Source organism: Argiope bruennichi, chromosome 8 (genome assembly GCF_947563725.1).
Source record: "Argiope bruennichi chromosome 8, qqArgBrue1.1, whole genome shotgun sequence".
Taxonomy (NCBI): Eukaryota; Metazoa; Arthropoda; class Arachnida; order Araneae; family Araneidae; genus Argiope; species Argiope bruennichi.
The window spans coordinates 87,056,063-87,075,195 of record NC_079158.1 but is presented as its reverse complement, the minus strand read 5'-3'; the positions used below and the strand labels follow the sequence as shown (position 1 = coordinate 87,075,195).

The following is a 19,133-nucleotide window of genomic DNA, read 5'->3' as shown; positions in this document are numbered from 1 at the left end:
GAAACGTATACTTAAAATTCATTGGTAATTTGAATCGTTTATTGAATCAATTTTGAATGATAATTACTTCATAACTATAGTTATGAAAAATATATCTACCTAAATGAGGAAAAATAATTACACTTTTTAAAATCTTGTATTTTTTTAAATTTGGAATACATTTAATTTATTTAATTTTTAATTATTTTTTTAAAAAAAATATTTAATTTTTTTTAAATGTATTATTTTTTAAGTCAATCAATCTGTTTCCCCTAAAGTGGAATAAACGAAATAAATAATGCATTTTTAAAAATAAAATGAATGGACATACATGGAATAGAGATTAGATTGAAAATAAATTATACATAAATAAGAAATTTCTTTTAAATACTAATATATATTTATGATTGGTTAAACTATTAATTTATAAAATACTATCAGTTTCATGTAATATACTTAGATCTGTATATCTGTCTCAATATATACGTAGAAAAATGTTTTCTCAACCGTGTACATGAAACAAATGTATATTAGATTTCATACATTTCCCCCTTGAAGCATAATTTCCCCTTTGAAACTCAAGCGTATATATTTTACAAACATAAATATCGATTTTGTATAGTGGAAACAGCATATATCAATTTTCTCAAATAATTAGTTTTAGTTATAGTTTTTTTGGAAAAATAAAAATAATGCTTGTAGAATCTTCGAAACTTCAAAACATATTAAATTATTTTAAATATTTTTTTAAGAAACAAACAATATAAATAAGACAACAGGAAATAAAATTGAATAATAATTTATTTAATAGTTTCATTATTTCTAATTTAATGAACCAAACAGTTTTAATAATTTATTTTATTAAAAGGACAGTTCATTGGCTATAAAGCTAAATAATCCTGTTTGAAACTTGCAACTTCAAGAAATTATGACTGCTGCATGTGGCGCCATCTCTCTGTCAAAACGGAAACCAGAAACATAATTTATTATGGTTTTTTTTTTTATAAGGACAATTTGCATATGAATTTTTGAGAAAATATTCATAGAAATTTCAAACGTTCTATAAAATTTTTTCTAACATGTTATCAAAATTTGCGAAGAATCATTGATTCATTCATTTGTAAGTTAAAAAAAAAAAAAAACCATTTGCTTAGCAAAAAAAAAAAAAAAAAAAAAAAAAAATAGTCTACATGCATATTACATTGCTTAATATTTAAATAGTAAACTTTCTTCAAAATTATGAAGAGAAAATATAAGGATATAACGCAAAATAATTGGCAGATAATGAAAAATAATTGTAAATTACAATTATTCACAATATTAATAAGAATTTCATTTTGCACACTGTAAAAATATATGATAAAAATATTTAACATTCAAATTTAGAAAACATATATCACTAATTAATTTATTTAAGTAAAATTAACTTATAATTTTTTATAAAGCTTTTTTTATTCTTAAATTGTTAGAAATGTCAAAAATATCAATCTGCAAAAATACAGCTTAATACAAATTTCTCAATCCAGCATTTACAAATAAGAGTTTAAAACAATATTTTTATTTTAAATATAATTCAATATGTCTCATAAAAAATTAGAAACTTCCTTTCTAATGTGGATAATGCAGATGTTTATATAAGAATTATTAATCGTATGTCAAGGGGGCATTAAAAATTTCTTAAATTTTTGACACGGTAATGTTTATATCTTGGCATGCGGTCTGTAAATGGAGATATTATGATAAAAAATAATTCAAAGTGCAATACAGGGCAAGCTATCGCTCGTAAAACCACCAAATTTAGCAAGTAAATATTTCTTTGTTATAGTCTGTGCATTTTCTGTTGGGGGTTCAAGGTTCGATATGAAATGCATTCTTTTCATGTTGATTTTATGCGCACTTATAAATGAGAGCAAATTTTAAAAATAGAAGAAAGATTATGAATCAAGCTTAAGTCTTTCAAATTATTCTTTGAGTCTTTTTCAAATTATTATTTTTCAAGAAAAACAATTTTTTATTCAATTATTTATATTAGCTCACATATTTTCTGCAGTTACTAGATATATTTATGATGTGTAGAATGCAAATAACGTGAAGATTACTGAACTCCATTAAGATACAATTCCGAATTTAATGACAATGATTTTATCCTTTTCTTCTATAATATTAGAATTACGGTATTTCAGATTCACGAGTAGCTCGAGTTTGTTTCAAAGATAAATATCTCCTTTTTTTCCTCAAAAACCGCATTAACAGTCCATGTTCTTAAGGCATAAGGCTATTTAAAAAATGACCTCCACTTAACCAATGACTATTTAGCAATTATATGCTTGAAAGTCCTTGAGAGTACTCAAAAAACTTTATTTGCCCTGTCTCATTTAGTTGAACGCCTGAAATGAACAAAGTACTCTCCACGGGTATTCAATCAATTTAACGAAAGGGGATAAAAGGATTTCAAAGTGATGTTTTAGCTTTTCGGGGGCTCGTTGTAGTTTCAAGGAACATGCAAGGAGTTTCTAACATTGATGGAGGTGCCAAATGTGTTCCCTAACATTTGATTTATGCTTCTTTTCAGAAAATAAGCTGTGTGTAAGCAAATGGAAATGTGTTGAGAATAAATGCAGAAAAAGGCAATGCAAACTTGATGAATTAGTAAATCCTAATCAAATATTTATTTTATATTTTAGGGTAGTAAAAAATAAAGAGTAAAAAACATCACACGCACTGTATTCTTTGCACAAAAAGATATTTAATTTTTAAGCTCGAATTTTTAACCATTTATAATTTATTCCTTCGTAGCTGCACATGCAATTATTAAAACGAAAATATTTCATTTAAATGTGAATTCAATTTAATAGAAAATTAATCTTTAATGAAACATTGCATTCGAAAGCAGCAAATCATTAATTATAAAAATAAGCTGCAATCTTTTTGGAGTTAGTTCCTGAAAGCTTTGTTGGATAGTTTTCTCTTAGGTATTGCGGTGGTTCCTTTGAATGACTTAAATAAACGCTCTTTTAATGAAGTAATGGGACTGCATAGTTTTGATTCTAAAAAATAGAAAAAAAACTATACACTCACTTGGTATTTAACGCATTTAAGTTAGAAGTAATACAATGGGAGGCATAAAAAATGTCATTAAGTTCGAAAAATCCCAGAAAGCTAGTTGCTTGGGAAGCGTGGAATAAGAGGAGAGAAAAAAAGTAGAAAGGAGAGAAAACTATTTCCTTTGTAAGGAGAATAAGATGAGGGCCTTTTACCAAGAAAGATCGATGAAAATGAGGAAAAGTTAGGAAGACAGAACTTTGAGAAACGATGAATTTCATTCATAGCAATGGATTGCTAGTTAAGAAAAATACGGCAGAAATAGTTTACAAAATATTGGAAAATAAACGTTGCTGGAAAGTAATTATTTGGATAAATACAATTTGATTCTAATTGTATTCTGAATTTCTAATTAATTTCAATCAAATTTCTTTCCATCAATATTTTTTATATATGATGGTAATTTTTCTGATACTTATTTATACAACAAATTGTTCTTCCAAAATATAATTTAAGCCAAAATTTGCAAAACAGGGGACAATTAAAACCTAATATGAAAATCAAAATATGTCTAAGCGGTACCAGTGTTTTTTTTTATTTGAAAACATAATTATAAGGATTTTTCTAAACTAATTTTAATTCAAAAATTCTAAATGAAATTCAGTGATAGAAAAATTCGAAAAGTTGTAATTTTTGAAATTCATCCTCAATGAATAGATGAAATACTCCTAATAAGTACTCTACTACTTATATTCTACTTTACTATTACTCTACTTAAATAAATACTCTATTTTCTTTATTAAAAGACGGAGTATTTGATGATAATAATCTCTACACATAATGATAAAGAATGCATGTGTGAGTTTCTGACTAGCTGTTTAGTGAGTTCTGATTCTGATAAGATGCTCTAAATTATTTTTGTCTTTACTAAGTCTTTTATATAGTATTATTGTACTAATACTCTCTACAAGCGAGATCACCTGACTTATATCAAATTTGGTTCAAATATTCTTTGAAAGGTGGAACTGAGCTCCTGAGAGCAATTATTTTTGAAATTCTAATCAATTAAAAATTAATCGAGTTTTTGATGTCTTTTCTTGAAAACTTCCGAAAATATTATTGCACAAAAAACAACAACAAACATTTATACACTACTTTAAGAAACAACATAATTTAATGAGATGAATTTTATTTCCTTATACTTGCCTCAAATCATGGTAAATTTAGCAATTCCTTATAAAAATTTCCACTAATGCTTTTTATTTTTGAAGCAACAAAAAACAAAAAAAAAACCGTATTAAATAATCAAGTATATAATAATCCAATATTTTATTATATATTTAATTGTTTCTTTTTCCATTGTTAAAAGTCAAGGAGTGAAAATTATGTTTATATTTTCCTTTTCTTTGGCGATGTCATAATGAATATTTGTGTTTTAATTTTATGTCATACATTTATGGAATTCATAAACATAGTCGTTTAAAGTATTAAGTATTAAAGAAAATAATCTATGTAATCTGAATAATTGTATTTGATACTTTTTAAGTTTTATCACCATTGTTCAGTTCAAATCTCATAATCCACATCAATTGTGTCGTGTCAATTTAATGTTGGAATCAATAGCACTTGAAGAATACGAAACTGTGATTACAACATCGCATAGGACAATTTGAAACTAAAGGTAAATGCAGAGAGCTATGATGGCATTTGACATTTTCATGGCATTTTAACATTTGGCTAGACTTTATTAAGAAAATTTAAGTAGCTAAAACTACAATACTTAAATTCCCTTCTCTTGAAGTTCAAAAATACTTCGTTGAAGCAACTATAAATATTAAAGTATGTAAAAAACATTAATTAAAATCAAACACAAAATATATTCCAGATAAATAAACTGATAGCAAAAGTGAGCTATTAGAGACATAAAATGCTTTATTATGTACTGATTCTGAATAAAAAAACATTACGTGATAAAAATATCTAATAATTTAAAAATATATAAAATCAAACAAGTGAAGTAAGAAAACAATATGCGTTAATTTATTTAATATTTTTTTTTTAGTTCCATATCCTTGTAAAAATGTCTAATCTATTCGGAAAGCAATTTAGCAAGAAAATGCATGCTAACAGTTACAGCTTTTATCTGATAACCGAAATTACTTTTTCATATCTAAAAAATGCAACTTATATTTATACTGAATATACTTATACCTATTTCTGAAAAATGCAACATATAGGAGGCGCCATTTTGAGCTATATTTGGTTATTAATATTATCTGATAAATGCAAATAATTATATCTTAAATTTAAAATCAAATGTTTTTCCTGAAGTCTGAATTAAAGACATTGAAAAAAATCGATTTATATTCTTTATTTAAATCTTTTATAAAACGCTCCATGCAATATAGTATTTGTGTTTTTAAAATGCCATATGCTTTCTGAAAAACACTTGCAGACAACAATGCCAAAACATATTATTTTTGAGCTACTGTGAAAGGATCATGATCATGATCAATACCATTATGAGACTGCCACCAATAAAGGCTTACAAGAATATACTTGACCTGTAATTTATTCTAGGCGAAAAATTCGATTGATTAAACCTAGTTATTAGTAGAAAAAAGTTACTGAGAAAATAAGGTAAACAAACGTTGTTTATCTTGTCGAAATTATTTTATCCACCGCGCAAGATAAAGAAAGTGTCAACTATAAAATACTTTTTCTCTTTCAGATTCTTTTATCCTCCCCTTTATAAATTTAATAATAAATTATTGGCCAAATTCCAAATCCTAAATCTTTTGACAAATCTTATTAATAAGTTTAAAAAAATATATATCTTTTAGATGAATTTTATTAATGCAGGAGGTTGCGAACTAAGAACCCAAGTACTCCTTAAAAATTTCGTCCTCGTCGTTATTAGTGAAAAAAAAAATCCAAAAATCTGGGATGAATAAAAATGAGTTTTTTAAAAGAAAATAAGCGCTCTGAAATAATTGGAAAATGCTTTAACCTATAACCTTTGCTTTAACCTAATGCTCCAAGCCGGATAAACTCTACTATATCCTGTTTCTATTCCTCACTGTAATTTACATGAATTATAATTTAAATTAAGTCTTTAAAATCAGGAAACCTGCATTATGTGTCAATGAATGAGATATATATGTTAGTAATTATTCAGTTCCTCGGTTATTGATAAATCCATTTGGAATGTTGAAAAGGTATAATAAGTTTTATCTAAAATCGAAACGTCCACATATTCTCCAACTTCAGTCACTAAATAGAGCTAAATATAACTCTAAGAATCTATATGTAATTGAAATCAGTTACTGGTCTGATACAATGCAACCTTCTTAGAAGGCAATAATTTTAGATCCAAATATGAGGAAATAGTCTAGGTTTTGGAATTCATTTTAGATGAATTATTCTGATTCCGCTAATCTCCCCACTTCTCCCGTTAAATCGAGAATGGAAATTATTTCTAATTTTTGGGAATTTATTGAGGGTTGACATTACTGATTTTACAAAAGATGCTTCCCAAAAATATAATTAATTTTGGAATTTTCATTCTTGACACCTTAGTTTCATATTATTCTACAAAATCTTCACAATAATTCAATGAATGACAATGAAAACCAATATTACTTACTAATAATAAAAATGAATGTATATCTTTTTTATTAGTGATGAAATATGTATGTATGTGTATATGTATTGGTTGTTTATAGGACAAGCCGTTTGACCTACAATTACCAAATTTGGCCCATAAATATTCTGAACGACAGAAATGTTAAACTCGGAGCAATTTTGATGACATTTTGATAAAAAAAAACTTAATAAATTAAAAATGCAGCGAAATGTTGGCGCTATTCTACAGTAACTTCCAAGAATATTTTGAAAAACATAAATATTTCCCAATTTCAATTTTTTTTTAAAAAAAAAGTTGTTTTTGTAATGATACCAATTTAATTGTTACACAAATTTCTCCGGAATTTTTGTATTTTTTTTAAAAATATTCTTTGTCTAATTTCTAATAATAGATTACATTGTTGGCCTGAAATTCAAATAATTTTCATTATTTCATCAAGTATCTGATAATATTTTTTTTTCTCTTTCACTATTGAAAGCTTAAGAAAGAAGATTCTATTTAATATCGGGGTAATTAAAAAGACGAATAAAAACGTTTTAGTACTAAAAAACTAAGAATATGTATGAATAGGATATTTACACTATTTATAGTGCTATGATATCATAGGACGGGTCTCGTTAGAAAGGTCCAGGGACGATGAACTGAATATATATAAGAAAAACATTAAAAGAACATGGTTTTAATGTCCGGTTCAATCTGGGCATGACCCTTACTCAATTGTATAAAACGATTTAAATCAAATTAAATATAACAAATGTAGAGAACAACACGGTTGCTCAAGGCGATTAGTAAAATATAAATGGAATTTCAATTTGAGATTTTTTAATACAGAGAATTTACCAAAGGAATTTAGTGCGGAATGCATTATTATACTATATTTCAAAGGAAAAAGAGAGATATCGGCAGTTTCATGTTGTTGCTTCACAAAATATTCCCAATATTTTCCTGTTTCACAATTTTTATTAGATACAAATTTTAAAATGAATTATTATGCATTTTGTAGTTCGCTTTTCTGGTTTATGATCTGCATTCTCTGTTGTATGTTTTTTGAACGTATTACGTATTACTCTGGTTAAGTTTCTTTAACTTTAAACGAGTAATTCTTGCATATATATATATATATATATATATATATATATATATATATTGTATCTCGGAAATGGCTTTAACGATTTGGAGTTTTATATTTAGATAAGGTTTTGCTTTTATATAGTTTATCTATATAGGCGTCTTTCTTATATACACAATATTTTATATACACAAAAAATATTTTTCGTATAACTAACTATTAGAGCCCTTTTCTATCTGTTCTCATGCTAACAATGTCATACAGCAAGCATCATCTCGTAACTTTTTGTGGTACTTGCATTGTTGTTATAGGATGATAACTTACTGCTAAGTCAAAATTTTGTGAGACGGCGCTCTATGACATTATCCGAATACGAATACTTTAGGTTCACATCCGACAGAAACAATGCAACTATTGGGTTAACCGATTCGAAAATGTTAAACTATATCCATTCATGATTTTTTTTTATTTGAATGACCAGTTCATATATACGTAGGACTGAAAAATATTTATATGGAATCAGTATGCCATTCGTATCTATATATTTTCTAAAAAAAATAATTTTGCAAAAAAACAAACAAACAAACAAACAAACAAACAAAAAAAAACCCTCAAGTGTGGAACATGATCTTCTTGGTATATAAGTTTAGTAATTACATTACACTGATAGACATCGAATTTTAATCCTTTTTGATTTTGCTTTATACACATTTATTGAATTATTATTTCTTTTATTTTATGTATTATTCTATAATTATTGCTTAATTTTTTTCCACATTATATGTTTTTCATGTACCTTAAATGTAGTGTGTATTTTTCAATACTTGTCCAGCCATCTTACATACGCCTTCCACTAATTTTGATAGATTAAATCGACGGAGGTAAGATAAATAAATGACATGGAATTGATTATGAAACATTTTATATTTTAACAAATACTAACAAAAAACCCCAACTTATCCCGCATATCTGGGAAATGATGCATTCAGTCAACTATGATTATTTTCCAACCTAGAAGGAAGAGTTAAATGGTTCTTTCTACATTCAAGTTACCATTACAAATGGGAATGAGCAATTGCGTCAAGCATTATCTCCAAATGAAACAGTAAAATCAATTTTTCTGGGGCTCCACTGTTCATTAAGTTTCTATATTCAATCGTTCGTAGTTTTTAATGTTTACTATTCAAATTCTTCTTGCCTCAGGCACTTTAATGATTCCCTTTCGCTTAAATTCCTGTAGCAATTCCATCGGACAAGTGGATAGAGAGCAATAACGAAAGGTGGAGAATGGCACTCAGGAGAATTGGGTAAATGTACTTTAGAGAATAGAAACTGGAATAGAAATGGCATAAAAGATTTTAGAAAACGTTCTACAGTGAATCAAAGCTTCAGTGTTACAAAAGAGTACGTTTTATTTTTAAAGTTTTGGAGGAATTGCTCCGGTGAATTTGAAATGTGATACAATATAGTATTTGGGAAATGCTTCAGTAAGAATGCATTCTCTAAGCAGTTTAAAGTTCAGTTTTCTGAATGGTCGTTATTATATATATATATATATATATATATATATATATATATATATATATATATATATATATATATATATATATATATATATATATATATATATATTATCGATTTATTGAAGGAATTGAACATTTATTTCTTCCTTTAGGAATGTGTAAAGTATAAAATATAAAGGCGTTTAAATATTAAAATACAATTTTAAAAATTAAAGCTTAATAAATAAAAAAAATATTAATAGAAGTGTTTTGAGAATTAATGTAAGAGAAAAACCTGAGTGAATAACTGAAAATTATGGACAAGCTCGCTGACGAAGTCAGCGATTTTAAGCCAAGGGAGCGTCTCTTGTTTTAGTAGCGCCAACTAGGACTAAGAGTGCTACTTAGCTACTCACGCATCACATTCGCTTGCACACCCCAATTTTACAGGGGGGGGACATTCACATATAGAACAGATGAAGAACAACCATGCCCGAACCGAAACTCGACGCCAGGACGCCGGGAAGACGAGCTACCCCTATGCCAGAACGCCGGCTACTAAAAGTTATAAAACTACTGAATGCGATTTTTTTGCTTACTGAATACGATTTATTGCTTCTTTTTATTATATTTTATATTTCTCCTTTTTAGGCTACTTTTCTTTCGTATAGGAAACAAAAAAATTAAAACATGAAAAAATAAATGTTTTTAAAAAATGATGTAACTAAAATTTAAGAACGAATTAATCTCTTTAGAAAATCATATATTTCTTGAATATTTATATATCATCGATTAAATGGAGGAATTAAATTTATTATTTCTTCCTTTGAAATTGTGTAAATGATAAAATATAAAGGCGTCTTAAAATTTAAAGCTTATTTAATAAAAAAAAACAATAATAGCGTTTTAAGAATTAGTCTAATGAATAATTGAAAACCATAAAACTACTGGATGCGATTCATTGTTTCTTTTTTATTTATATTTCTACATTTTAGGTTATTTTTCTTTCACATATGATGCAAAAATTTTCAAAACATGAAAAATTAAATATTTTTGAAAACTGGCGGAAATAAAATTTAATAATGATTAACCTCTATAGAAAATCATATATTTCCTGAATATAAATGTTATTGATTTATTGAAGGAATTAAAATTATTATTTGTTTCTTTGGAATTGTGCAAATGATAAAATATAAAGACGTCTATAAATAAATTAATAAAAATATACAATAAAAATATGCAATAAAAGCGTTTTAAGAATTAAGTAAGGAAAAGACACGGATGGATAACTGAAAGCTTTAAAACTACTGGATGCGATTCATTGCCTCTTTTTATTATATTTTATATTTCTCCTTTTCAGATTATTTCTCTTTGACACAGAAAATAAAAATTTCAAAAAATGAAAAATTAAATATTTTTAAAAATTGATGTAAATAAAATTGTAGAATTAAATAATCTCTATTGAAAATCATATATTTCCCGTATCTGCCTTTTATATTGGCATAAACAAAAATTAGTATTTTATGTTAATAAACCGAGTGGATTGTGGCTCATACAATGTTCAGTACTCAATAAACACATGATAATCTTTCATTAAAATTGCCATTTGTGTCTGAATGTAAAATGTTTACTGATTCAAAAATAAAAAAGAAATCACTTTGAGATGCTAATTTTGACTGCCTTGCATTGAAAAACAACAGTTAAATAGGGAATAAGAATGCCATAACTGATTTCATGAGAGAAAACATACCAAGATATAAATAATTTTTCTAATTCTAATTATTAATCTTCCATATCGTTAATTTTTTTCTGTAAAAATTAAATATTGTTTAAAAATTTCGAGACACTCATAAAGTTTAAAGCATTTTTGAAAAGGAAATACTATTTATATGTGATTGACAAGTGAAGTTGATAGAATATAGATACCTCATGATACTGATAGCATGCGTATTAAAAAATGAAGCATGATCAAATAAAGTTCTTTTAGAAATTTTCTTTTAGTGGTGCCATCAAGTTAAATATATTTATACGAAACAATATTTTAATTTATATATTTGATATATGACTTAAGAAATAATTAAAAATGTATCGAAATTCTCAGCTACAAAACAAATTTAACATATAGAATTCATTTTTAACATTAATGTAGTAATATAAATGAAAAAGTCAACGAAGTGAATGAAGAACAAATTTTTTACGAAGAAAAACAATCAAACAAGAAATATCAAATTACAGAAAATCAGAAAGCATTACGTCTTCAAACATCATATCGATTGCCTTGAACAAACACATTTTTTTAAAAAAAAGCATTTGTCACATATAGCTTAGTGACCTACTTTCACAAGTGCCATCAAAACAACATTTTCTAGGAAATATGAAGTCAGTTCCTAAGGACAATTTTTTCTAAAGTAAGGTTCGATAGAAACGTTTTAAATCATATCTATTTTTATAATTTCTAAAGATTTGCAGGTCTTTTATAAAACACATTGATTTCGACAGTAAACTTCATATAAATTTTCTTTATTTAATATTTATATTGTAAATATTTGAAGGCAATATGGAGAATTTAAATTTCTTCAATTTGTTTTATCTATACATGGTGAACTGGTGAATATTTCTGTTGCTTCTTATGGCACTTGCCATGGACAAGCCTGCTATTACAAAGACAGCGATTTTAAGCCGATGGCGGAGCGTTTCTTGTTTTTTTAGAAGCGCCAACTAGGGCCAAGAGTACGACTTTGCTACTCACGCATCACTCATTCGCTTTCACAACCCCTTTTTACAGAAGGGTACATTCAGACATCTGACAGATCGAACAACGGAAGAACAACCATGCTCAAAGCGGAACGCGAACCCAGGACGCCCAGATCACGGGGAAGACGTGCGTCCCCTATGCCAGGACGCCGGCTTAAATATTTCTAAAATCTTCTGTCTGCTATTTATCCATAATAATAATAATAATAATAAAATAAATATGAATTAATCTGTAATAGTATTTCTCGAAATGTGATACATGTTTAGAAATGGTGCATTATATTATATTTGCTGATCTTATTTTTATACAAAATATATAAGCAAATCTTAAAAATGAATGTGAAATAGCATCTTTTTAACATGTTGTTTTAATAATTATTAAGCAGGTATATTAATTTATATATATATATATATATATATATATTTCATTTTCGGCCCATTCCCTTTCGTTTCAAATTAATGCCTATTTTTCCTACTACTGGCCGTAATCGCATTTCTACTATGAGCATAATAAGAAATGAGCATAATAATAATGAGCATAATAATAATATGAGTTTAATTATAAATAACATCAAATATTAGATTTTTTGTGAATTTAAGCGAAAGTCTGATTTACTTGACTTACAATTGAAATAAGTGGATTTAATGATTGACATAACCAATTAGTTATAATGAAACAGGTTCCACCATCGGGCTTACTTTCTTCAATAATAAATCTTAATATTTGTTATCATGTATAATTGCCAATTATTTATTTCAATATATTCACATCTCTTTAAAATGAAACAGTTTGATTTCCTAATATAATAAATAATTTAAATTTTTAATATTTTATTTTTTGCTTGTTAAATTTCCTTTTGAATTCATTAATTTTAATTGAAAAATGCTTTTAATTTTTGTAGGTGCATTCATTTTTGATAATATTGTGTTACATAATTAAAAAAAAAGGGAATGAAACTCCTAACCTAACAACTAGACAATCAATTAATTATTACAGAAAATATTTATCAAATAATAAAAAGTTAATTTTCAAAGTACCATCAAATGAGTTACTTTTAATATATTACTATCATAATTAAATATGAAATTCAAGCAATAAAGCTTTCAGTAAAAGGAATTTTAATTCAAATTCTAAAAGTTTAGAGGTAGTGGAACATAAGCTTATCTTTGTTAATAGCAACTTTGTTATAATTCCTACATGTACATTTTAGAAAGCTTTTGACAACAAACGTTCAGGATTAATTTGATTACTTTATCAAAATTGCTTACAGTGATAATAAAATTTAATAATGTTTTAATAAATTACGAAATTGATTTTCCCCAGAATAATGGCGCGTGTATCTCAGGAAGAGGAATGTGGAATTTGATGAAAATTCTTGAGCACAGCGAAGAGAAAATACATTCCATAAAAATTGCAAAAAACGAAACAAAAAGTAATTATCAAAATTTGTATCGGAACTACGGCATCTCCCCATTTTAATTAATATGCAACATTCTTTAAATCTGCAATGTATCCTACAACAATCTAATCTAGAAGATTCTTTTAGACGTTTTATAATAATTATTATTTATGCAATTATGCACGATTTAAGACATTTCCATTAAACATAATTCTACACATTCAGTTTCATTTAATCAGAATATAAATTAAAATTAAATTTTGGTATGATATATCTAAATACATTATGAATTCAAAATAAATTCTTTTGTATTAAGTATTTCGATATATCATGAGAAGTTTAAAGAATAAAAAAAAAAACAAACATATTTTTTGACTTTCAAATGTGGCCTTTTTACATTCCCATAAACGAGAAAATCAAACAGAATCTATTGCAATCGTTCAAAAAATTCGAATTCAAGAATTTGAAGGCTATCCACTTTTGGGACCTAATTAAGTTCGAAAAACATATTTTTGAAATTAGTCTATTTGTCAGTTTTCCGTCTTTCTATCTGTTCACACGAAAACGAATAGATGAAATTTATAGTATGATTTTTACTCCAAATTTGTACATTTTTAAAATCAAATTTTGAATAAAAATCTTTGAGAACAAATTTTTGATCTGGCTGTCCGAATATAATTAACATGATATCTGTAAAATCAAAAGCGTTAAAATAGTACAATTGGGTGCACAGGATAGAATCTGGTGCACATTTAACATCTAAAGAGTAAATATATATGTATCAAATTTGGTGCAAAATCAGTCAATGAGTTAACCGTCTGTCGCTTTGTTTCATTTTAACAAGCATGTAAATTCGATACTCGAAATCACAATGAAATGTAGGAAATTAGCATGTGATTTTGAGATTACAATTGTAGTTCATTATCAAATTTTGGTTTTAATCAATTTAAAGAAAGACATCTAAAATACATTCTATTGTCTGGCACTTTGGTAGTAACCGCATCCCAGCAATCAATCTCCAAAAAAAAAAAAAAAAAAAAAAAAAAAATCTGGTGTAATTCGTAATTTATCTTGACGTACGGTTAATAATATGCAAGCACTTTAATTATAAAGTATGTGAGAAAGTTATTGTTTCAAACCGGTTTAAACTGGTTAATGACTTAAATTACTTTAGACAATTCGTAAGAATTCAGAGAATGAATAATTTGGAAATCAAGTTGTAAATTCGGTTGGCGATAAATCGCCAAGTGTGACAACCTTCTGCATCATTTTCTAATAACCCTAAAAGTGAAAAATTGATACCTCAAAAGCGATAAATTGCCAATTTGTTGCCTAAGCATTTTGAGGCTTCAGAACTTCAAACCAAAACAAGTCCTCAAATGATAAAAAAAATATTTTTACCCATTTATTTTAACAAGATACCCAAGAAGGAAACTAAGATATACTGAGTATCTAACTATTTCATATAACACACACACGCTCACGCACACATCCACAAGCAAGCACGAGCGCACACTCTCTCACACACAAACATCCGTACATACATACAGACACACGTACTTAGCGGAGGAAAAGTGCAAGGAGCTATAAATAATGCTGTAATACTTTCGAAATATTGAAAGATAATAATTTTAGAGTTATTGAAATGTTAGAAATTTTAATACAGTTAATAAATTCCACGATAATATTATGGAATTATATCTCTGGCAACGAAATGATCCGTTGAAGATTCAAATAATTTATTAAGATATGAATCCACTTTTATGTTATGTTTTTTATTCATTTTTTTTTCTTTTAGGCGGATATGTTCAAATTTTAATTGAACAATGACAAAGTATAATTATCTGTGAAATGATTAATTGCTTATCAGAAAAAAAAAATTCCATTAAAGATAATGAATGAAAAATTTCTTTATTTAGATGTTACATTTTTAACAAGTATTTTTCCTATTTTCCTAAAAATTAAGATTAAGTTCCATCACATTTTATTTAATCATACTTTATCTTTTTCAGTGAGTAATTGATCTCCTATTTAATCTTCGTTCCCTGAAACTGTATCCAGACAATGAAACATAATCTTTTAAGCCTTGATAAATTATTTTTATTTCCTGAATTATTATCGGACAAGTCATTACGAATATTAGATGTTACACCCATCAAAAAACATCCAAACAATCGATGAAGTAAAGTAATATTAACGTTGCTACCGAGGTATTGAGACAGAATTGCTTTTTTATTATACCAACAACTTAATCTCCATTTCGTCTCCTTCAAAAGAATTAACAAAGTTTTATGTTTTAAAATCCTTTGAAAGCAAATGAATTCTTTAGAATTTATTTTACATATATTTCGTAGAAACTTGTTAAATTTATTTAATACATACCCGAAGTAAATTTAATTCAAGAACTGGATTTTACTTTCTAAAATAATTCTGATGGCAAAGAATATAAATAAAATTTACAAAGAGCGGATTGTTCGTTTCCAAGATTCAATGTGGAATTTTTGATGAATTAATATAAAAATTTCCTTCTGATGAGAGTTTATGTTCTAGGTTCAATTTAACTTTTTTTTTGTTTTATGAGCGGCTGCCGATGAATTTTATTAATTTCCGGAAACTGAACGTCATGTGATAATTCTTTTTACTCATTCTCCCGAAAAAAGGAATTAAATTAATTGGAAATCTATTCATTTTAGAAAAAATAATAGTTTAATTTATGCAGAAACTAATTCTAAAAGTTAATAATCTCGGAATTAATTCCAATCTCTATGATTTTTTTTTTATTTTCTCCTAAAATTAATTATCAAATTTTATTTCCTTCACTGGAAAATAAAAATGTCAGAATATCAATATCTTTAATGCAATTTTTACCACAATCATGGAGTTGAATATGGCTACATTCTGATATTTATTGAAATTGGCGGAAATTTTAGAAATATATTTTATGCAATTTTTATAAGAATCTCAACAAGAATTTGACTTAGTTGTAGAAAGTGAAACTGATTTCAAAATGTTCTTGTTTAAATGCAAGGTGGAATTTTTCAAATTTTTGAATTTCTGATTCTTTTAAAAATTTTAAGATTTCTGATTCTTTTTCAATGTTTTGAATTTTTGATTATTTTCAAAATTTTTGAATTTCTGATTTTTTTTCAAATTTTCAATTTTTGATTGTTTTCCAAATTTTTAAATTTTTAATTCCTTTCAAAATTTTTAGATTTTTGACTCAGTTTCAATTTTGAATTTCTGATTTTTTCAGTTTCTGTTTATTTATCAGGCTAAACAAAATTTCAAGAGAAAAGTAAATGAAAATTTTGTGTTAACTAAAATCTTGTAATTTGAAAGTTGTACAAGTAAAAGATTAGATTCGCTTAGTTTGTCATTTGATGTTTCATCATATATGCTCTGAAAGAAAATCAATAAACAACAAGCAATTGAAAATAACGTTTACATAAATACTTACATAATCTATCACATTCTGTTTCAGATTCTCTTGCTTCTTCTCGAAGTATTATTTCATCCGTTGAGCGTAAAGAAAACAACATGTCTTCGTTATCTGATTCTGTGCTGGAATTTCTGTATTTATAAAAAAAGAATATTAAGATTTTTGTATTGACAGTGTTGTTTACATACGCATACAATATGAGCCTTATAATATGAGAATTAAAAGCTCTCTTTAAAGCAATTCTTTTCAAAAATTCACATATCTTACTAAGAAAAAATAAAGAAAATTAAGGCAACTAAAAATTAAAATAAATTTAAATAGATAAAGCTGTTTGGGTTTTAAAAATATTCGAGAAGTAAGTTTATGTCGTTGCAAATTGACGCTTTTCATCTGCTATGATCATGTTACCTTTTAAAAAGAAAATTATTTGTAGAACGCAGACTCGTTTTACTGAATTTCAAGGCTACTTCAATAACATTTGAGCGGTGGTTGCTTGGTGGTAAAGTTTCATCTTCGCGCTCAGAATGTTCAGGTTTCAGAGCCGATTCCACCAAAGAATTGCCGTGTAAAGCGGGTCTAGTGCAAGCTAAATCCACAGGAGACAAACCTCCTTCCTTTGGCGTGGCGTGGAAATTTGGAGAGGGGATGCCAGTTCAGATGTCGTCCTCGTTATCTGAACGCGGTTCAAGATGGCTAAGTTCCGCTCTAAAATAGCCTTAGTGTTGCTTTAAAACGGAATGTCAATATAACTAAAAGCAGCATTTAGTAGAGTTTTAAGAAATAGTTTAACATCATTGGCCTGACTTCGACACTCCTTAATCAATATAATCGGTTGTAATATCTTATTATAATGTTTTAGGATAGTGGGACAATCCTGTATTTTTTTAAACTATGTATTTATAAAAAATATGCTTTTATTTCGATAAGCAGAAATTCAATTATTAAATTTTCCTTGCCCAGAATATGTAAAGTGTGTGAAGCATTACACTTAATGAGAATATATGAACAGCCAGAATATCTACTAATGTATTAAAGCTCAAAGGAATATTGATATTACCTAAAATTTATAAAATTGGATTTACGAAAGACAAATTTTATAAAGAATAAGGTTTCCGAAGACCATCTTGTTGTTCCGACTTCAACTGATTTATAGGGGAATACATATGGGAAATCTTGGAAGAATTTACAAAGGTATCAAAAGCTTTTCCGTTAATAAAGAAATATATGGGTAGAAGAAGATATGTAGATTTAGGATTTAGGGTGACACAAACTGAATTTATTTTCTAAAAGACACAATTGAAATTGATTTCATTTTAGATATGCAATGAAATTTTTCAATTTAGCTCCATTTTAGCATATGTTGGAAATGTCAGTGAAAGAATTTATTTTAAATATCTACAATAAACTAATAAGAAAAAATTAATTTGGGCAGTTTAAAAATATCACAACATATCTTAATATAAATAAAATTTATTGTGTAATTGTAAGCATTATGTTTCACATCCTCTCTTGAGCAACTGGCTTGAATTTAGCCAAATTTTTTACACTAAGTATTTAAAATAAATGAAAAAAATATATCAATTTTTCATGTTTTAAGCAACACTGATAATCTGCTATAAACTATATATGCCTGTTTAAGAAAAATAATAATTTTATTATCGTTTAATTCTTTAAAATTATGACTTTCTCTTAGGGGTGAATTTAAAGCAATTTCTTTTAATTAATTATATTTTAAATTCACTGACATAATTTCCCCAATCATTTATTAAATATAGTCTATTTACAGTAATTTACGAAAATAATTATGTAGATTTTATTTGTTTCTTTTATTTTATTCACATTTAATTCAACTGTCCTATAAATAGGACAATGGTTCAATATGAGTTAAAAACATGTAAAATTTAAGGAAATTGGAAATTTTAATAGTGTGTATGATTATTCATTTGATTGCACTCCTGGTTAGGATTTGATTTGAGCTCACAACTTTCTGATTTGGAAACACATAATTACACCTTCAACTAGATCGGAATGTGTGGATGTGAGAATGTTCACAGATCTTCAGTACCGAAATAGAAATCGTCCCGTAACTTAGAATTTACAACGATTTTGTCTCATTGTGATCTAAAAATAAATACTGAACCATTGATACATGCATACGACTATTAAAATGAATTCATTCCTTCATGAAATGAGTTGATTCAGCAGACAATTCCTGTCCCCTCATTTAGTTCTGAACAATCTTATTAAATCAAAAGAATGTCTGATATAACCTATAATTTTTTCATATCTATGTATGTATTAA

At 26.7% G+C, this 19,133-nt stretch overlaps 1 protein-coding gene across 1 annotated transcript in view; it reads right to left on the bottom strand.

The window, feature by feature from the left end:
- The window catches only part of LOC129980683 (cell adhesion molecule Dscam2-like), a 550,882-nt gene that overhangs the window by 15,528 nt on the left and 516,221 nt on the right, over positions 1-19,133 (bottom strand). Inside the window, exon 26 of the mRNA XM_056091064.1 lies at positions 16,850-16,962. Within this exon, the coding sequence (XP_055947039.1) occupies positions 16,850-16,962 (113 nt within the window). The remainder of the gene's footprint in view (positions 1-16,849; positions 16,963-19,133) is intronic.